At 37.6% G+C, this 22,940-nt stretch overlaps 1 protein-coding gene across 2 annotated transcripts in view; it reads left to right on the forward strand.

Moving 5' to 3' along the window:
• Window positions 1-22,940, forward strand: part of CFTR (CF transmembrane conductance regulator) — a gene marked incomplete at both ends in the record, with an annotated part of 201,521 nt that overhangs the window by 110,504 nt on the left and 68,077 nt on the right. The window contains 4 exons of one of the 2 annotated variants that reach the window (XM_081102066.1): window positions 1,529-1,657; window positions 12,592-12,629; window positions 13,097-13,350; window positions 20,368-20,447. In XM_081102066.1, the coding sequence (XP_080958192.1) occupies window positions 1,529-1,657; window positions 12,592-12,629; window positions 13,097-13,350; window positions 20,368-20,447 (501 nt within the window). Of the gene's footprint in view, window positions 1-1,528; window positions 1,687-12,591; window positions 12,630-13,096; window positions 13,351-20,367; window positions 20,448-22,940 lie in introns of both variants that reach the window. The other variant, XM_081102067.1, reaches the window with a different exon arrangement.

The following is a 22,940-nucleotide window of genomic DNA, read 5'->3' on the forward strand; positions in this document are numbered from 1 at the left end:
AAGCCAGCAGTTGGACATCCCCCGAGGTGTCCTTAGTGCTGCTGTGGAGTAAGAAGAGGCTCCCACCACTGCTGCTGCTCTTGCCAGCCATGAGCTCGGCTTCTGGCTTAGCGGCGCTCCCCCTGTAGAAGCGCACTGACCTCCAGGGGGCAACTCCTGCATTGAACATCTGCCCCCTGGTGGTCAGTGCGCACCATAGCGACTGGTTGTTCTGCCGTTCAGTCGACTTGCATATTAGGGTTTTATTATATAGGATAGGAAGCAATATAAGTGGAGGGGTTTTGTTTAATATTTACTAGAAAAATTTCTTAAGTGCCTTGGATGAAACAGGCAGCATTGTGATGAGTTGATATGTTTACTAGCACAGATCAATTAAGGCTAGTATGACCATGGCCAATCACAAATCATTTCACATTTCTGGGCCAAGGTTTTCTTCTTTGTGAAATTAAAGAACACAATAGATTATCTCTAAGATACATACTTTCAGTATTTCTATAATTTTTATAAAAGGTTTCCTAAAGGATAATTTATCTATATGATTTTAATATCAGTTTGAATGAATTTCTCAAACCTGAGCCCATAAATTTAGTTGTAAAGAATGATTTCTTTGATTAATACCTAGTTATTACTTATTGATTGCTCTTAGTAATGGGGACTAAGCATATACTTGGTCCCCATTACTGCCCTAGAACGTACCTATCATTATCCTCATTTTCAAAGAAGGAAAGTGAACTTTAGAAATGTTCAACTGCCCAAATTCAAGCAGCATCTAGGAAGTCAATGTGGAGTCCAGATTCAAAGCCAGGTTTATTTTATTCCAAAAATCTTCATACCTAACAGTGGGCTATATTTCAATTTCATTGGAACCCCTTCTTTGAAGTATTAGTGCTTTTCCCGTGAATTTTGTTGACTTCATGAGAACCAAAAGTATCCTTTTCCTTTGGACTATCTACAATCACTCTTTTTCAAATTTTTGAAATGCATCTACATAGAACAAATCAAAACTTCCAGGGGAGTACACTGAGGAGTAGAATTATGTAATTTAAATCATTAGCTGGAAGGAGAGATAATACTAGTCTGCTGGGAAATATTAGAAACATCAGTTGCCCTTAGGTCGATGTCCACAGCTCGTCAAATTTCAAAGTGTATTTGTCCATGGACCCACTTAAGAAATAAATTAAGGAGAGCTCTGGGAAGCTTCAGCTTGATGGTACTGTTCATTTGGTTAAAGGTGTGACACTGGAAGCATTAAAATGGTGAAATTACCCAAAAATAATAGTTACATAATCAGTGGTATGCTTTCAGAATTTTGAAGAATTACATTGTTTCTCATTTTTCAAAAAGCTGTGTTGTTCCAATGGGCATTATACTGGCTGTGGAGTGATTTGTATTTGTTGAAATACACTTAGCTTCAAATAGTAGTATTTTCTTATTTTTACAGATTCAAAATAAAACCACAAAAGACCCATGCCATAGGCGGTATGAAACTGTGTAGTCTCATTGTAATGACCACGATTCTTTTCTTCAGGAGTGCTTTTTTGATGATGTGGAGGGCACACCAGCAGTGACTGCATGGAACACTTACCTTAGGTATATTACCGTCCACAAGAGCTTGGTTTTTGTGCTAATTTGGTGCTTCGTTGTTTTTCTGGCTGAGGTAAGAATTTTCTGCTGTAAAATGTTACTGTGATTTAAAGTTAAAATAAGAATAGTTTGGAAGGATACATGCGTATTTATATGTACACATGTATAAATGTATATACATAATGCAAGTACATATGTGTATGTGTGACTTTATACTATACTAGAGGCCCAATACATGAATTCATACATGGTGGGGTCCCTCTGGGTGGCCTGCAGGGATCGGGCCACAACCCGCAGTCCAATGCCACCTGCAGCTCCAACCTGCCTCTCCCACTCATCCCGGCCCCACCGTGCCTGCTGTGGACTCGCACCCAATCAGTCCCCATCACGCTGCCACAGCAGCACTCACCAGCCATGCGCCCTGTGTCTGGTGCCCTCCCAAGGGGAGTGGCCTGCGGGATTGGGCTGAAACTGCTCTCCAACATCCCCTGAGGGATCCCAGATTTCGAGAGGGCTCAGGCCAGGCTGAGGGACCCCATCGGTGCACGATCAGGCCGGGGAGGGGCAGGGAAGGGCTCCAGGCTGTGTCCAGCCCATTTAACTCAGTCCTGATGGGCTGGACCCCAGCAGCAAGCTAACCTACTGGTCAGAGCATCTGGCCCCTGGAGGTCAGTGCACATCATAGCGACTGTACACCAGTTGACTGTCTGCCCCCTGGTGGTCAGTGCATGTCATAGCAAGCAGTTGAGCAGCCTTAGTATATCATTAGCATATTACGCTTTGATTGGTTGTTCGGCCATTCAGCCTATTTGCATATTACCCTTTTATTATATAGGATAATGGCAAATATAGTTTCATATAGATATTTTATTATTTCATATATACCATATAAAATACACAGACACATATCTTCTATATAAAGAGTTTTTATTAGAGAGGTTCAGAAATTCAAAGTAGAATGCCCTTATATGGGTTGAAATGAAACACTGAAAAAGTCATTCTGTACTAAATTTTAAATTCATTTGACTCTAGATATTGCATTATTAAATATGCAAGTGATGAATCACCACCTTTAAATGACTTTCTTCAAAAATGAAATAAAAATATATTAGTGGCCTAGTAATCTTTGTAAACAATCCTTTCAGAGATTTGGATTACTCACTTACTTACACAGTATTTTTGTGTTCAGCGTCACCATCGCAGTGTTTTGCCATGCCCCTGCTGTTCTTCATATCAGTAGGTTTTAGAAAAGGGGAAGTGCGAATGGCATAGGAGGCCACAAAACCAGTTTCACATCAGCATAAGAGGTTTCTAAGCTGATTGATGGGTGAGGCTTTCCTCTAGATCAGGAGCAGCCACCTAAATGGCAAAAAAGGCCTGGCAGGTGGAGGCAGTGGTTTTGAGGCTGAATGAAGAACATTGGAACTCTAATTGTCTCAGGGGGGCAACTGGAACTCAGCACCAGCCAAGAACTTGCCATCAGGGAATTTGGGATCTGTTTTGCTGTCTTCTTATTTATCAAGATAAAATGGAAACCCAGATTTTTCTATAAAATGTTACCCTTTTTGCCCTAGCCAGTTTGGCTCGGTGGATAGAGCATCGGCCTGCAGATGGAAGGATCTCAAGTTCAATTCCAGTCAGGGGCACATGCCTGGGTTGCAGGCTTCATCCCCAGTGTGGTGTGTGCAGGAGGCAGCCAATCAATGATTTTCTCTCATCATTGATGTTTCTGTCTCTCTTTCCCTTTACCTTCCTCTCTGAAATCAATAAAAATATATTATAAAAAAGGTTACCATTTTTATTTTTAATATTTTTTTTAATGTTACTGTTTTTAAATGTGGGTAGTCAATGAAATAAAAACAAATAAACACTACCTGGCCACAACAAAACACACCTATGGATTGGATTCAGCCTATGAAGGACTACTTACTGTAGATATTTATTCCAGAGGACAAACATCTGGGTGTGTCCTAATACACAATCTAAATCTAAGAGGAATGCCCGGGCTGCTCTCAGGGAAGAAATGAGCAGAACTGACTCTCCTGAGGCTACATAAATGTATACATAATTGAAACCAAACTGATGACTACATGTTCGTCCTATTGTTAGGCTGTTTCTAACCTCATTTAAGAAGTCTACATAAAATAGCATCACTCCTCTGTGACCGTGTGAGATAGTGTTAAATATCTACAGGTGTGTCACAAAAAGTTGTCCACGCTATTTCACCTCTAAACTATTGGTTTCCAATTGAATTTGGGTTCTGAGGATAGCTCTCTTGCCATACTACTATTTTGAATTAACCAACCAAATGAAGGCTTGCTATGAGACACTGAATAGCATAGTGCCAACTCTGGAGTCAGACTGAACTGGCTGTGAATTCTAACTCTGTCTTATTAAAACTATGAAACTCATCCAGTTTGTTGACCTCCTTGAGCTCAGTGTCCTTATCCAGAAAATGGAGGTGGTAATAGTACCAACTTCATAGGCCATTTTTGTGGGTTAAGAGATATCTTGATTATAAAGCACTTTATGTAGGGCTTGGCACATATTGAGCAATGCTTGTTCTCATTAATATCCTTAAGGTTATGTTATCATTATAAAGCTCAAGATAGTTTAAGGTGAACAAGTCCATAACACAGCCATAATGAAAGTTTCAGTAATTCCTTTTATACTTTAACAAAAAATATGAGTTGGGTAATTTGACACTCTTACATGAGTAATAAAAATTGCATTGGAATATATTTTAAATTTACCTCATAATCTCTGCCAGTCTTGCCAAATGACCAACATTAAAGTGCATAAAACTGTGCTACATTTACTCTCAAACCAGCTCTTTGTAACTGGTAATGTTTTGAACCTTTTCATTGACAGATCACATTTCTTGATTGTTTTTAATTTATAGTGTTATGTAAGAAAAAATGGTCCTATCTGAAGTGGTGGTGACTTACGTTAATTTACAGGACCTTTGTCCCATGTAACTCAATAGAGTTGAATATACACATCTTCCAAAATGGTATAAAATTTATTAATTAGTTATTGAGCATTGAGCTGCTGCACATGTGTACAATATTATTAGCTCAGTTAATCAAGAAGATAGTGGTCCTTTGTCTTTGTGTTAGAAACTAAATAATAACAGAAGATGCAAATGCTGTATAACTACCCATTATTAGTTGAGCTCTCAAAATTATTGTAAAAAATGTCTTTTTAATTGGCAAAACAGTTGATAATGCCATTTTGTAAGCAAGAAACAATATAGTAAATGATAAGCCTCTGTGGCCAATATCTTGGAGGCATTGCCAATTAACTGGCTGTCATAATTTTTTAAAATATGTTCTTATTGATTTCAGAGAATAAGGGAGAGAGAGAGAGAGAGAGAGAGAGAGAGAGAGAGAGAGAGAGAGAGAGAGAAACATCAATGATGAGAGAAAATCACTGATTGGCTGCCTCCTACACGCCCCATATTAGGGATCTAGCCCTTAACCCGGGCATGTTCCTGGCCAGGAATTAACCATGACCTCCTGTTTCATAGGTCAATGCTCAACCCCTGAACCACACCAGCAGGGCTGGAACTCATAATTTTAAATGAAAAAAACATGGTGATAGTAGACAAATAGTAATTGTTTTAATTATGCACACAATTATGCAGCTAAACCAGCCGTGGGCAAACTACGGCCCGCGGGCCGGATCCGGCCCGTTTGAAAATGAATAAAACTAAAAAAAAAAAAGACCATACCCTTTTATGTAATGATGTTTACTTTGAATTTATATTAGTTCACAAAAACACTCCATCCATGCTTTTGTTCCAGCCCTCTGGTCCAGTTTAAGAACCCATTGTGGCCCTCGAGTCAAAAAGTTTGCCCACCCCTGACTAATCAAATAATTTTCACTCATGTTCACAATTCTGGTACCTTATTTGAATCAAAACTTACATAGTTTAAAATTTTTTTTTTATTTAGCTCCTTTTTTTTTAATTAAATCTTTATTGTTCAGATTATTACAGTTGTTCCTCTTTTTCCCCCCATAGCTCCCCTCCACCTGGTTCCCACCCCAATCTCAGCCCTCACCTCCCCCCCCAACTGTCCTCATCCATAGGTGCACGATTTTTGTTCAGTCTCTTCCCGCATCCTCCACACCCCTTCCCCCCCGCCCCAAGAATAGTCAGTCCACTCCCTTTCTATGCCCCTGATTCTATTAAAATCACCAGCTTATTCTGTTCATCAGATTATTTATTCACTTGATTTTTAGATTCACTTGTTGATAGATGTGTATTTGTTGTTCATAATTTGTATCTTTACCTTTTTCTTCTTCTTCCTCTTCTTAAAGGATACCTTTCAGCATTTCATATAATACTGGTTTGGTGGTGATGAACTCCTTTAGCTTTTCCTTATCTGTGAAGCTCTTTATCTGACCTTCAATTCTGAATGATAGCTTTGCTGGATAAAGTAATCTCGGTTGTAGGTACTTGGTATTCATCACTTTGAATATTTCTTGCCACTCCCTTCTGGCCTGCAGAGTTTCTGTTGAGAAATCAGCTGACAGTCGTATGGGTACTCCCATACGACTCCCATAGGTAACTGACTGTCTTTCTCTTGCTGCTCTTAAGAGTCTCTCTTTGTCTTTTGCTCTTGGCATTTTAATTATGATGTGTCTTGGTGTGATCCTCTTTGGATTACTTTTGTTTGGGGTTCTTGCACTTCCTGGACTTGTAAGTCTATTTCTTTCACCAGGTAGGGGAAGTTTTCTGTCATTATTTCTTCAAATAGGTTTTCAACATCTTGCTCTCTCTCTCTTCTTCTGGCACCCCTATAATTCGGATGTTGGTATGCTTGAAGCTATCCCAGAGGCTCCTTACACTATCTTCGTATTTTTGGATTCTTTTTTCATTTTGCTTTTCTGGTTGGGTGTTATTTGCTTCTTCGTGTTTTAAATCTTTGACTTGATTCTTGCGATCCTCTAGTCTGCTGTTGGGAGTCTGTATAATATTCTTTATTTCAGTCAGTGTATGCTTAATTTCTAGTTGGTCCTTTATCACAACCTCAAGGGTCTCACTAGATTTCTTGAGGGTCTCATTAAGTTTATCGGCGGTTTCTAGAAAATTCTTGAAAAACCTTAAAAGTGTGGTTTGGAATTCTATATCTAGTAGTTTGCTTTCCTCCATTTCTGTCATTTGTGTCCTGTTTCTTTGTCTCCACATTTTTTTATGCTTCGCTGTGTCGGTAGAGTGGCTTTGTGTGCTAGGTGTCCTATAGGGCCCAGTGGCTCAGCCTCCCCAATTACCTGAGGTGCAGTTTGTTAGGTAATTATCAGTTTGCAAAGGGCCAGGCCTTTCATATGCAGAAGCCTCCGTGCACGGCTTGGCCTGGGTGGGGTCCCAGGGGATCAACAGGGCAGAGTGAGCAGTTGTGGCTGCTCTCAGTCCTGCCCTCAGAGTCCCCACTTCTCAGTGTCCCGGCAATCACTGCAATCACCTCTGAGAGAAAGCTGCCCTCGAGTTCCGACCGATTCCAGACAGTCCAGTTTCTCCCGTATGAGTCTGGGTCCCCAGAGACTCGCCCAGAACTGAAGCTCAGAGCTTGAGACTCCCTCCCGATTGAAAAAGACAACCGTGTCCTCAGCCGCCAGCCCTCCCTGCATGCGCATCCGTACCTTACTTCCGCACCGCACCCCCTCTGAGTCTCGGTATGCTTTTCCTTCTAGTTGTAGAATTTCAACTCGGCCAGCCTTCCTGTGGTTCTGGATGATGTCTGTTCTGTCTTTTAGTTGTATTTTTGAAGTGGTTGTGCGAGGTAGCAATCTCCGGTGTTTACCTATGTCGCCATCTTGGTTTTTTTCTAAGCTCCTTTCCTGATAGCAGTGTTCCTCTTTCTCATTACCTTTGAAATATCTCATCAGTGCTTTAGAAGATAGTTTAGTTCTTTTAAACATTGTTTAGAGCCTCATGCTCATCATGATCAGAGAACTTAAATAAAGGTTAAAATATATTTCTTGGTGAAAGTGATTTAGTTTTAGTTTTCATAGGGGCTGTACTTTAATTTAGATTTTATTATATACAGTAGGTTCAATAAGCTTATCTTTTACAGTACTTAATACCTAGACTTTTAAAAATTTTCAAAGTGATACACTGAAAATATTAGTTTGGTCTGTTCAGTTTATTGCCCCTTATCAGTAGCATATCATTTTGATAAGGGTCAGTCTACCATTATACTTTTGTACCATTTTTCAGACTATAGAATAATATCTTCTGTAAGTTCTGAGATATTAGCACCAAGGATGTAGGCTATAAAATTTTTATGTTGGTGTTTCTAGTGTTCCTGCTTGGCATCATTGACTAGATAGAGAGAAAAATGCAAATAATAGATTAGGAGGCAATTTCTTGATTCCTTTTATACCAGCGGTTATTGTTGGTTGGAGTATCCAAAAAAGTCCTGTGTAGTGCTTTCATTCTGTGATTTTTAAGAAATGTGTCAGAGAACTGCTATATCTTATTCTTTTATGATTTCCCTTCTGTCTGTTAATCAGGAATCCCTGGGTAGCTTGGACATGTAATATGCTCCCATAATACCACTGCTGCTATTGATCGACAGTCATCCTTTTAAGGCAGCTTTACTTAAATTGGGTCTCAGTTTTAGGACATGATTTGACCTATGAAGCATTAAAATCATGTGTTAAGTCATGACAAGGTGTCACTTTACTGTCGCTTCCTGTCATTCACTCAACCTTTAACTCATTCAACACATACTTTTGTAGTTCCCTCAATATGCCAGACACCATGTTTTGTACTATGCATATAGTGAAGAACTAAACAAAGCATACAGATGGAGCACATGAATGTACCTAGGTTTATAATGTTAAAAGAACGTACATAATGCTGTGTTCCTTTGGTAAAACTCAAAATGTGAATAGTGTTTTCATAGGTATTCATTTAACACAGATCTCATTTCGTGACTTGGGAGGTCATTCTGAATTCTGTACATGTACAAAGCTTGTGGGATAAATTGGATTTTGGTTCTTTATCTTTTTAAAAAATATATATATTTTATTGATTTTTTACAGAGAGGAAGGGAAAGGGATAGTGAGTTAGAAACATTGATGAGAGAGAAACATCGATCAGCTGCCTCCTGCACACCCCCTACTGGGGCTGTGCCCACAACCAAGGTACATGCCCTTGAGCGTAATCGAACCTGGGATCCTTCAGTCTGCAGGCCGACACTCTGTCCACTGAGACAAACCCGTTAAGCTTGGTTCTTTATCTTTACATAACATGTCACCTTCTTTTTTTAATGTGTTTTCTATATGATCATTGTATACTTTCTCTCTGCTGACATCTGTAAGTGTATTTTAAATTATTCTCTTATCCATTACTTTATTTACAGATTTACCAAATACCGACTGTTTACTAAGTATTGTGCTAGGCACTGAGGATACAATGTGAAAGAGGGCAGTTGACTTCTCTCTGCTCTTATAAAGTACTTTCTGAGGGAGGGGAGAGATACTAAATTCAGTTTGATGGAAATAATTACAGAACATGATAAGCACTAGGAGGAAATAGATTGCTTTAACATAAAGGTGGGAAAAGGTGGGTGAGCAGGGCGGCCTTTCTGAGGGAATGACACTCACTGACACCCAAATGATAAGAAGATTCAGACATACAAACACCGGAGTAAATGCAAAAGTCTTTGAAGAGTTTGGTAAATCATGGAAACTGAGAGGAGGCTAGTGTAATTGCGGGGTGGGAGAGAGAAGCAAGCAGTATGTGGTGATGTAGAAAAGTAGGCCAGAACTGGACTCCCGGGACCCCTGACTATCTTAAAAAGCTTACATTTTATTTTAAATGCAATAGGAAGCCTTTAAAGGCTTCAGGAAGGATGTGATGTGGTCCTTTATGTTTTAAAAAGCTCATTCTTGCCTTGGCCAGTGTGGCTCAGTTGGTTGAGCATCAAACTGTGCACTGCGAGGTTACAGGTTCTATTTCCAGTCAGGGCACATGCCCAGGTTGCAGGTTTGGTCCCTGCTTGGGGAGCATACGGTAGGCATCTGATCAATGTTTCTCTCTCACATTGATGTTTCTCTCCCTCTCCCTTCCTCTCTCTCAAAATAAATAAAACGTTTACAAATTAAAAATAAAATAAAAGCTCACTCAGTCTGCTATATGCAAAATGGATTGGATATGGGCATGAGGACAGGCAAAGACATCTGTTATGACTGGAAGGGATTACTGTTATCAACTAGGCTTAACATCTAGAGCATTGCGAACCTTCAGTCATATTTAAAGACCTCTGCAGATTTTCACAGTGAAATATCTAGTTATGTCTTCTCTGCAGTCAATTAAAGCTCTTCATGATAGAATGTTGGACTATTATACCTAATTTGCTTGTATTCACTTTTCTGAGCCTTTTATAAACCAGGTCTTATCACATTTGCCCTTGGCAGTTTTCTTTTCTTTCAAACCTATTTTCTTTAGTTGTCAATATCAGAATTGTGTCTCACCAGGGTTCCTCATAGGTCCTGGATATATTCTTGCCCTAGTCCTACATTATATTTTCTTTTTGAAACCATAATATAAGGATTGACTACATGCTTGATCAACTTTCATCTATCACTCCTCCTAAGATATTTAGTAATTCATTTAGCAAATAAGTCTTTCAAAGGTAGGTACATGACTTCTCTTTCCATATGTATGTACTATGATAGTCTACACTCATATCCATTTTATTTTAATCATGTAGACAAATTACCTTCATAATTTTAATTCTAGCTTTTGAAATATTGGTTTTACTTTTCATCTCGGTTCCATTTGCAAAGTTCATTAATCATCATCTTGGCCATTCATGGATATATCCTTAGAGAATGCCATCATCAGATCCCGATGCCTAACATGGATATATAACAAACAAATAATCTGTCTGCACACCTTCATAACTAATAGTTTTTATAATCTATGCATGAATTATCCAGTACAGTAGCCACAAGCCACACATGATCATATAGCTTAAATAAAATTAATTTTAAAAAATTTAAAATTTGGTACCTCATTCACATACACTAACCACATTTCTAGTGATTAAGTGCCATATGTGATCACTGGCAACAGTATTGAACAAGGCACATATATAACATTTCTATTATTTAGATTTCTATTAGACAGTGCTGGCCTACATTGTACTGTTTCCTATTACATGGGATGATGTTTAAAACTCTGCAAATAAAGACTTTTTTACTTTAACCAAACAGGATAGCCACTCTGTCCTAAACTGTGTGAACTTTTATAATCTGAAATCATTCTGGAAATGAAATGATAGAACTTGCTTACTCAATTGTTTCTATATAGTCCAAGTATATTTGCTAAAGTCATTATGTCAAGTGTTTGGAAAGGTATTTGTTTCAGTCAATAAAAAGAGTTTGGTTTGCAGGTTCCATGTCTCTATCCACAAGAGCTAGGAAATAACTTTATATTATACTCATTAGATAAGTTCTTTGGAAAATTGCTTTGGTTATTGCTCCATAGTAAATGCTATAAAATATTTAGTCTGGGATTTACTCACATCCAGAGAATGTTGGCAATACCAGCATTGTTGACACTCCTTTAATTGGAACAAAGTGGGACTATAATAACCAAAGAGTGACTCAGAAATATATCCTTATCTAAATCCTTGAGCGTCTTGATTAGTCTTAGGAAATAGAAAAACATTTGTACTGGAACAAAGACTTTTGACATAGATTATTGTTGAGTTTCTTGTCATCTTGAGTTTCAAAGAAATAAGGGTAGCTTTTCTCTTTATAAATACAGTGCATAAAGGCGATGTGTACAATGAAGAAAAGTAGGAAAGCGAGATTGATGCCATTAGATTTTTCATCATTATACTCCTATCTGATATGTGAATTTAACTAACACAGATACACCTGTTTCAAGTATAGGACTTCATAATGTAATTTCTTTTTTTAATTTAATTTTATTGTTTAAAATATTACAAATAGTACAGATGTCTCCTTTCTTTCCCATTGACCTTCCCCCTATAATGTAATTTCTTAACTAATGCTAAATGTTCTTCATAAATTTTTATATAGTCCTATTACATACTTAAGATACATTTGAGTATGAAATAAGACATAGATTTCTCATACCAAGATTGTTTGTTTCTTCCTTGCTTATTTCTATGCTGTGTTCCTTTTCAAATTATTTTACTCACATTTCTTGTGGGGTTTTTTTTCTATTTGAATTTTTGGTTTAGTTATTATTGAGCAAATTGTATCATTTCAGTCATTTTTAGTATTACAGTTGTGGGGGCATCAACTGAAGATTGTTTCTCCACAAGTTGAAGAGACTACAGAGTCAAATTGATATAGAACAGATCATTTACATATCAAAGGAAGTAAAAAAACACATAGTTGTTAAAATTTTGTTTTGTTTAGTTATGGCAGAAAACATTTGTCCATCAGCCAAAAGTTTCCACCTGAGAAAGCCCAAATAGTACAGATAGTGTATGTTTTATCTAGTGATGTATGTTTTATCTAGTTTTATTTAGTGAATGCACCTTATCTTTATTCATAAACTGTGAGTTTTTATACTGTTGAGACTTTTAACTGATTTTCATAAATAATAATCTCATCTCTTCCAATAATTAATTGGTCTCATAGAGATTAGCTCCTCATAATTATTGCATGACAAATGAAATTATTTACCTGATCATAAATAACCAGATAAATTATCCGCTAGCAGGCTGAGATTAGTCTCTTTATAAGAAACAAAGTTTATTTAAAACATTAAGTTATGATCTTATCTCTCCTATGAGGTGATGAATACTTCCTGATGAATGAAGGAAAAAATGACAAAGCATTTAATTCAGTGAAATTTAAACCCCATTAACTTACTACAAATAATGGAAAGAAAGTGAAAATGTAATTGTGTGTGTTTTGATGTTGGTCATGGTGGAATTAGAGGTGGGTTTGGGAAGAACAGGTAAAGATGGTGGGGAAAAAATCAACTGTGTATTGATTGTTCCATTGCAGGTGGCTGTTTATTTGGCTGTGTTGTGGATAGTTAAAGAGTGAGTATTCCGTGTCCTATTGTGGATTGTATTTTGTTACTATTGATTATTTGGGACTTATTAAGTATTGTAATATCCACTGTGCTTCATTTCCCTACAATATCACAGAAGTGAAAAATGGAATTATTTTTTTTAAAATTGTGAGCATGTGCAGATCCTGCAGCTTTTCACCAATTTCTGAAGAATTCAGTTGTGTTCAGTTTCCATGAAACACAAGGAAAATATTTAAAACATTATATATTAGAATTTTCTCTGAGTACTTAGTAAGAATCCATTTTATCTATTTCAATGGTGAAAAAGTTTAATCTACTTTCTTGCAATAGTAAATTCTTGAGATTAAAGTCATAAACTCTGCTAATGAAATATTCGTGTTTCTTTCGACTCAACTTCTGTTTCCTTTGCATATAGTATTGGAAATTCAATGGGAAGGTTTTGTTGCTGAGTAACAATTTCCCTTTTCTTTACAGAACACCTCCTCTAGACAAAGGGAATAGTTCTGCAAGTACAAATAACAGCTATCTTCCAGTGATCTTCACCAGAACCAGCGCATTTTATGTTTTTTACATTTATGTGGGAGTAGCCGACACTTTGCTTGCTCTGGGATTCTTCCGAGGTTTACCACTAGTGCATTCTCTAATCACAGTGTCGAAAATTTTACACCACAAAATGTTACATTCTGTTCTTCATGCGCCTATGTCAACCCTCAACACGTTGAAAGCAGGTACCTGACTAAGTTTACAAACTGAAGCTGCTGGTCCACCGTCAAAAGGGCCTGTGATTTAGTTGGTTTTCTAGCGGTAGTGTTGGCTTTGCACAGAGCCATCTGAACTTTGTCGAGCTTCCTTATGACAGGCATGTACATTTCCCAGATACTATATATAGACTGTCAGGTATTGTTGCTCTTCACATTTCTGTATCAGTTCATTGGAGTAGCTCAGTTTGTTAAAAATTGATGTTGATGGCATTGCAATAGAACAGCAGGTCTTTCTGGGTCCGTTGTTCTTTATTCAGATGTTTGGCCTAACCCTTTCAAGGCATCTTGCTGCCAATGTTCAGTATTGTTGAAGAGAGTAGAAGATTTGAAGCAATCAAGGAAAACATAGAATTCTTTTACAGATAAATTTTTTTGGTGGAATAAAATAATCTAGTTTCCTGTAGCTGTTCAAAGTTGATCACAAATTTGTTTCAGGTGTGTTTTTTTTCCTTCTTTTTTTGGGGGGTGGGGGTGGGGGGGTGGCTGGGTAAGGTTGGTGGTGGTTGAAATCCTAAATGTATATTTTTTAATGGAACACTTCACCAGTTTGCGTGTCATCTTTGCCAAGGGGCCATGCTAATCTTCTCTGTATCGTTCCAATTTTAGTATATGTGCTGCCAAAGTGAGCACACCAAATGTATTTTTTAAATATTTTTTTTTACCATCATAGAGGTTGGTAAAAGGTTAGAAGCTTTCAGTTATAAGTAAGGCCTAAGAATTTAATGTATAATATGTGACTATAATTGCTAACACCTTATTATACAATTGAAATTTGCTAAGAGAGTGAAACTTAAATGTTCTCACCAAAAGAAAGAAAGAAAGGAAGGGAGGGAGGGAGGGAGGGAGGGAGGGAGGGAGGGAGGAAGGAAGGAAGGAAGGAAGGAAGGAAGGAAGGAAGGAAGGAAGGAAGACAGGTATTGAGCAAAAACAAAAAAAAATGTGAGAGAGAACTCATGGACATGAGCAACAGTGTGGTGATCGTGGAAGGGGAGGAGGTGGAGGTGGAAAGGGGCATAGAAGACATAAATGGTAATGGGAAAAATAAAATAAATTTTAAAAAAATTAGATATGAGAGGTGATGGGTATGTTAACTCAATGGGAGGAATCCTTTTACAACGTGTACATGTATCAGATCATCACGTTGCACACTTTAAATACCTTATAATTTTATTTGTCAATTATACCTTAATAAAAATAAAATCACAAAAAGTAAGAGCAGTGAAATAAAGGGACCAAAGATTTTAAAAAACCCAGAAACTAAGTGCAATAAGGTACGTTGAAAGTAATCAATTCCATTAATTCTCATTTAGTCAAATTGACATTTAGAGTTTAATAAGGAATTCCCCAAGTTTTATCCTTACAGCAGTCTGCTGAGTACTTACTTTGTGTGGCACTGAGCCAGGGGTTGGTAGGAAAAGATCAATGGGGCACAGTACCTGCCCTGGAAGAATTCACAGACAAAGGGAGAGGAGGTAGACACAGAAGCATTTGATTATAAAGGAAAGAATAACTTCCTGGATTGAAGATTTTAGAGTGATTTGTATCTATGAATCTCAAGATAAGAAATATCAATCTATTTTTTACTGGTTAACAAAATTACAGTGTTAGTGTGCAGGAAGATCTTTATATTTATTCTGAAGTCCTTGTGGGTCACTAACGCCTTGCCTTGTTTGGATATACTCATCACCACCACATGTTTTATTTATTTATTTATTTTTAACTCTTTATTGTTTGAAGTATTACATATAGTATTACATATATCTCCTTTCCCCCCATTGACCTCTACCTGGCCACCCCCAACCCCAGCACTTGCCCTCACCCCCCTAGTGTCTTTTTCCATTGGTTATGCTTATATGCATGAATACAAGTCCTTTTGTTGATCTCTTACCCCCTCCCCCCACCTTTCCTCTGAAGTTTGATGGTCTGTTTGATGCTTCTATGTCTCTGGCTCTATTTTTGTTCATCAGTTTATGTTATTCATTAAATTGCGCAAATGAGTGAGATCATGTCTTATTTTGCTTGGCATAATGCTCTAATGCTCTCCATGTCCATCCATGCTGTTGCAAATGATAAGGGTTCTTTCTTTTTTACAGCAGCATAGTATTCCATTGTGTAGATGTACTATGGTTTTTTAATCCCCTCATCTGCAGATGGGCACTTAAGCTGTTTCTAAATTTTAGCTATTATAAATTGTGCTGCTATGAACATAGGGGTACATATATCCTTTCTGGTTGGTATTTCTGTTTTCTTGGGATATATTCCTAGAAGTGGGATTACTGGGTCAAATGGGAGTTGCATTTTTAATTTTTTGAAGAAACTTCATACCAGTCTGCATTCCCACCAGCAATGTACAAGGGTTCCTTTTTCTCCACATCCACACCAGCACTTGTCATTTGTTGATTTGTTGATGATAGCCATTCTGACAGGTGTGAGATGGTACATTATTGTTTTGATTTGCATCTCTTGGATGATTAGTGACTTTGAGCATGTTTTCATGTGTCTTTTGGCTTTCTGTATTTCCACTTTGGAAAAGTGTCTATTTATGTCCTTTGCCAATTTTTTGATTGGATTGTTTAAGTTCCTTTTTTTAAGATGTATGAGTTCCCTATAAATTTTGGAGATTAGGCCCTTATCGGATATAACATTGGCAAATATGTTCTCCCATGAAGTGGTCTTTCTTGTTCTTTTGTTGATGGTTTCTTTTGCTTTGCAGAAACTTTTTATTTTAATGTAGTCCCATTTGTTTATTTTTTCCTTAGGTTTCATTGCCCTAGGAGCTGTGTCTGTAAAGATATTGCTACGACATATGTCTGATATTTTGCTGCCTATGGATTTTTCTAAGATTTTTATGGTTTCCCAACTTATGTTTAAGTCCTTTATCCATTTTGAGTCTATTTTTTGTTGATGGTGTAAGTTGGTGGTCTAGTTTCATTTTTTGCATGTATCGGTCCAATTTTTCCAACACCATTTATTGAAGAGACTGTCTTGACTCCATTGTATGCTCTTGCCTCCTTTGTTAAATATTAATTGAGTATAATAGCTTGGGTCGATTTCTGGGTTCTCTGTTTTGTTCCATTGGTCTATATGTCTGTTCTTGTGCCAGTACCAGGCAGTTTTGAGAACCGTGACTTTGTAATATAGCTTGATTTCTGGTATTGTGATCTCTCCAACTTTGTTTTTCTTTCTCAAGATTGCTGTGGCTACTCAGGGTCTTTTTTTAATCCATATGAATTTTTGGAGAGTTTGTTCTAGGTCTGTGAAATATGCTGTTGGTATTTTAATGGGGATTGCATTAAATCTATAGATTGCTTTGGTGTTGATTCTACCAATCCATGAATATGGTATATTCTTCCATTTGTTTATGTCTTCCTCTAGCTCTTTTTTCAATGTCCTATAGTTTTCTGAGTACAGGTCATTTACCTCCTTAATTGAGTTTATTCTTAGGTATCTTAGGATTTTTTGTGTGTGCAATGGTAAATGGGATTGTTTTTGTTGTTTTTCTTTCTGTGAGTTCATTAATGGTGTATAAAAAAGCCATCAATTTCTGCGTGTTAATTTTGCATCCTGCTACATTGCCTAATTCATTTATTAAATCTCATAGTTTTTTTATGGATTCTTTAGGGTTTTCTATGCACAATATCATGTCATCTGCAAAGAATGACAGTTTTCTTCTTCTTTTCCAATTTGGATGCCTTTTATTTCTTTTTCTTGTCTGATCACTATGGCTAACACTTCCAGTACTATGTCGAACAGGAGTGGTGAGAGTGGGCATCCTTGTCTTATTCCTGTTCTTTGGGGAAATGATTTTAGTTTTTGCCCATTGAGTATAATGTTGGCTGTAGGGTTGTCATATAAGGCTTTTATTATGTTGAGATATGATCCCTCCATTCCCATGTTTTAGAGCTAAGAAATTTTATACCTAAAAGGAATGTTAGATTACCTTGATTTAACGATTTTATTTTTTTTGGAAAAACTGAGACCCAGAGAAGATAGAGGATTTGTCCAGGTTGCCAACAGCTATAAACAGGCAATGAGAGGTACTGGAAAGAGCATGGGAATTGTTTGAGTCCTAGATTGTCACCATAAGAGTGATGATTATAGGCAAGTTACTCTTCTGAGCCTGAGCCTTGCTTTTGCATCTGTAAATGGGGACCTCAGAGGATCCTTGTGAGAATAAAACAGGCAATCTTCTTGCCTGTTACATAGCCAACATGCAATAAAGGTCAGTTCCCTGTTGTCCGTTCTGAGGGGCCCTATTCCCACGGGGGTGCACTTTCCATTCCCCTCGTTATGTTTCAGAGCTCCTCATTCCCTTAAACACTACACATAGTTGTTAAGAACCTTCTTTCTTTCATAATTAAATGGTTACCATCCTTTTCATTTTCTCATTCATCTTATTTTCCAAACTTTAATCTGCTAGTAAAATAATTCTGAATCATCTCTGTTTTTGCATTTTTCCTTATGCTCATGAGAACTGAAATAATAAGAATCTTCTCTCTTTCATAATTAAATGGTTACTATTCATTTCATTTTCTCATTCATTCATCTTATTTTCCAAAGTTTAATCTGCTTTGTAGAATGATTCTGAAAAATCTCTGTTTTTTGCATTTTCCCCTTATGTTCATGAGAACTGAAATAGCAAGAAGACCTTAACATCTAGATGTTCTTTACCAACCCCTACCCACACCCCGAATTTCTGTATGAAAGGATGATGCTTTATTTTTAAAAAACATTGCTGTTACTGAGTTTCTCAGTATGTTACCTACATATTTTCTGCTATAATTAGCAGCAACCAATACTTCCTTGCCTTTATCAATAATATTTAAATCAATAAATATGCATTAAATAATTCCTACATATAAGGCTTTTGGATGAGGGTTATGCATAATGAAAAATAAATGTGGCGAGGTCCCATTGACCTTTAGCAATTTACAGTCTAGAAACAGAGATAAGACATTTAATACAAGCGACTATGATATAAGACATGGGTGTCCTATATAATAAAATGCTAATATGTAAATTAACCAAAAAGTGGAGCGACCCGTAGCTGTGACATTCACTGACCACCAGGGGCAGACACTCAACATAGGAGCTGCCCCCAGAGATCAGTGCACTCCCACAGGGTGAGCACCACTCAGGCAGAAGCCCAGTTCATGGCTGGCAAGTGCAGTGGCAGTGGCAGGAGCCTCTCCCGCCTCTGAGGCAGTGCTAAGGAGCAGCAAGCACAGTGGTAAGGAGCAGCAAGCAGACAGGCAGTAAGGAGCAAGGGCTCCCAGACTGCGAGAGGGATGTCCAACTGCCGGCTTAGGCCCGCTCTCTGCAGAGTGGGGTTAAGCCGGCAGGCGGACATCCTCCGAGGGGTCCTGGACTGTGAGAAGGCACAGGCCATGCTGAGGGACTCCTCTGAGTGCACAAATTTCGTGCACTGGGCCTCTAGTAGTCATTATAACAGAGGTACTGACAAGATATAGTAAAGGTATTAAGTGTGTCCAGAGGAGGTGCTGGTGCAAACATTGATGTTTCTTTGTAAGAGAGGCATTTGAATTGGCCCAGGAGGGAGAGGAGACATAGATTTGACGAAGATGAGAGGAAATGGTTTTCAGGCAGAGGGAACCTCATAGCAAAGTCAGGGAGGTAAGAGAGTGTTGAGTGTATTTAAAGAATAAACCAAGCCCTAGTCGGTTTGGCTCAGTGGACAGAGCATCAGTCTGGGGACTGAAGGGTCCTGGGTTTGATTCTGGTCAGGGGCACATGCCCAGGTTGTGGGCCAGATCCCCAGTCGGGGGCATGCAGGAGGCAGCCGGTCAATGATTCTCTCTCATCATTGATGTTTTTATCTCTCTCTCCCTCTCCCTTCCTCTCTGAAATCAATAAAAATATATTTTTTTAAAAAAAGAAGAAACCAAGAAAGGGATTTAGTTATAAAATTAGTCACGAGAGAATAAAGTACAGCATAGAGAATAAAGTCAATAATATTGTAATAACTATGATGCCAGGTGGGTACTAGACTTATTAGGGTGATCACTTTGTAAGATATATAAATATCTAGTCACTCTTTTGTACCTGAAACATATATTCTATGCCAACTATAATTAAAACATAAAGTTTGAAAAAGAATCAAATGATTTGGCTGAAACAGAATGTTTGAGTAGAGAAGGCTTGTATTAACTAAGGGGTTTAAGGCCAAATCATAGATGGCATTAAATATTAAACTAAGAATTTTGGACTTTATCCTGCAGTTGGTGGGGATGGTGGTGAATGATAAGATTCACTATCACTTTGTTTGTACAACATTATGTTATGAGTTTCGCTAAGCCTAGACAATGAATTCCTCAAGGACACGGAACACAGCTTTTTCACCTGTGTCACCTCAGTGCCTTGCATTGTGTCTGATGCATAGTAGACACCTCATATATAATTCTTTTCTACTTAAGGAAGAAATTACCAGACTTATATATATGAGTCTGGACTTTAGAAAACAGGCTGAAGCTTAGATTGCCAGTGAAGAGGGTAGAAAGGGAGAACATGGCTGAGGACGTACATGTGGTGTAGGTTCTGGAGAAGCCACGGGTTCTTCAGAGGTGAGTCAAAAAGTGGAAGAAGATAGAGAAGGAGAGCGATAGGGTGTGACTACAGGTGTAAGTGAATGATGAGAACATAGCCAGGCTGGCAAGTGTGAGATTGTAATAGGATGAGTACCCATTCCTGTCATAATTTGTGATAAGGGCTCTATTAAAGACATTAATTTTGGCCTGAACCTTACAGCAATCTGTATTTTATAAAGGTTTAAAAGTGGGAGACAATAACTTGAACACAGTTACTTAGAACCTTTGTAGAACACTAAATTTTTCTATGTCCTTATTTGATTACATGATAAGTCTTACTTGAGTTCTGAATGCTTCCGCTATGATCCATATTTATAAAATATTAATGTATTTTTAAGATTACTGGTTGTTGAGGAATTTATCTTCTTTTATATTACAGGTGGAATTCTTAATAGATTTTCCAAAGATATAGCAATTTTGGATGATCTTCTGCCTCTTACCATATTTGACTTCATCCAGGTTTGTCTTTGTAAAATAAGTATGATTGTCTTTGCATTTGTCATGCTTTTAAAAATAATTATAAAAAAGAAGTAAATGAGTTTTTGCTTATTTTTCATTGGCTTGTGAGTTGCAGTCCTATCTATTGTATGACTTTTATCAATATCAAAAGTCTTCAAAGTAAGCATAATTTTAGTAGATTCAGTGACAACTTAGAACTCTTTACCTACCCAAACCCAAAGCAATTCCACATTAAGATTTAATAACCAACTACTTGGGAGTGATTTGAGAGTTATAATAAACCACCTTACCCCCAAATTACTGTCCATGAAATATGACATTTTTGACATCAGCATCACTATTTGATGGAAGTCACCTACCTCCATAGGGCCCGTGTTAAAATGAAAAACAGTTCTTTGGTGGGCTACAGTTTTAACTATGAATACCACCCAGCTCATAGTAAAGACCATAATTCAGGGACAGAATTGTAAATAAATGTTCAAGAAGGTGAGAGGGGAAAGAAAAATGCAGGACTAGTGAGGACTATCCTTGGGTGATATAGATCTGAAGAGGCCTCCAGTGCAGCCTGGCTTTGAGCATGTGTCTCTGGGGTGTGGTGATCAACTGGTGGTGAGAATAAAGAAGAAGGGGATGAAGATAGGGGTAAGCTATGGAATACTGCATTAGGATTCCATAAGTGACAGGACTTAAGGTGTGTTGTGAATTAATAACCTTGGTTCTTGGACCGGATTTAAAAACAGCTCCTGCCTGACTTCAATCGAGCCCCAGAGAGCAAGTGCCATAGTCTCCATGATATCTCCTTGGTGAGACAGTTGGAACAAGATGCAGCCCATCTCGCCATGGGTCATTCTCTCCTCCCACCCACTTTCACAGTCCCCTACCCCTCAATAATAATTCGTTATTTGAGAGAATCCATACAACAGAATAAGGGCTACCACATTTGTGTGTATACACAACCAACATTGGCAAGTGCGGGAAAACCAGATTGCCAGTTTGCCTCACCTAAAACGATGGGCAGGATTAAGTGCATTAACTATTCTAAGTGAACTTTAACTTTTTGGATTTCCTTTAGTTGCGCTGTTGAGGGATATAACTCAACAGTGGCTGCGGCAATTCTTTAACTGGTGCTTTGAGTTTGTGCATTTGAAAGAGTGTTTCCTCTGTCTTTCTTTAATGCTGGATGTTGTTCCTTGTTTCAGGAGTGTAAATGACTGGTCCCAATTAAAATATTGTGAAATCAGGTACAAACTGGAACATGGATATTTTGACATGATTGCAAAGGATTCATGATAGTTTTTTTTCCTACTTTTGCAGTCTACTGAGTATTTTCTGAATCAATATAAGGCTCACTTCATAAGTCCTTCTGGGAGATTAATTTTTAAATATTCATTTATAAATTAACAATTTTTGACACAGGGATGACTCTCAAATGCTTTCTCTTTGGCAATTTGAATAGTTTCTACTTAATTTCTGATGTTGGGATTCTTTAATTCTTGTTTCCGAGGGTTTGGGCAGGGTTCTTTTAATTTCCCTATTTTATTTATAGAAAGGTCTACAATAAGGAAGCATAATATATGACAATCAAATATAGTAAAAATATGATTAATTTCAATTTTATTAAAAAATTTATCACAGGAGCTCCTTTAAATTGTGAGCTCCTTTGGAGATATATATACTTTTATTGATTTTATAGACAAAGGGAGAGGGAGAGAGAGATAGAAACATCAGTGATGAGTCAGAATCATTGATCAGCTTCCTACTGCACGCCCCCTACTGGGATCGAGCCTGCAATCCAGGCATGTGCCCTTGACCGGAATTGAACCAGGGACCCTTCAGTCTACAAGCTGACCCTCTATTTACTGAGCCAAACCCGCTAGGGCTCCTCTGGTTATATTTAACTATGTTCTGATTAATTTAATTCTAGTCACATTTCAGGAACAAATTTTTGTACAAAGAAATCATACCTATAAATTTCCTTTTAAAAATTAATTTCTCTTTACTCTATTTTCTAACATTTAATAATGTTCTGGCAGTTTTGCTTTCTGAATTGGAATATCATATAACAAAAATAAAGATCCGGATTCTAGTCTGAAGATACAACTATTTATTTTACCTTAACAAGATACTTAATCTCTGAGGGTCTGAGCTTTCTAACCTGTAAAAGGAGGAAGGTAAACCTGATGATGGTAACTTTCACTACTAAAGTTATCTGCTTCACATTGGCACAATGGAAGTGGACCATAGATGGCAACTTGAAGCCAAACAGAGAGAAACTGTATTCTAGCTCCTACTTATCTGTTTGAATGATTTTTTTTTTAATGAAACAGAAGCCCACTCATTTTAAATTACCAAAATCTTCTCTTCTCAGCCTCAAAACCTTTAGATCTTTTTAAATTTCTTCTCTCTTATATACAACTAGAGGTCCAGTGCACAAATTCATACACCAGTGGAGTCCCTTGGCCTGGCCTACAGGATTGGGCCAAAACCAGCTCT

Source organism: Myotis nattereri (genome assembly GCF_964212035.1).
Source record: "Myotis nattereri genome assembly, chromosome: 11".
Lineage (NCBI taxonomy): Eukaryota > Metazoa > Chordata > Mammalia > Chiroptera > Vespertilionidae > Myotis > Myotis nattereri.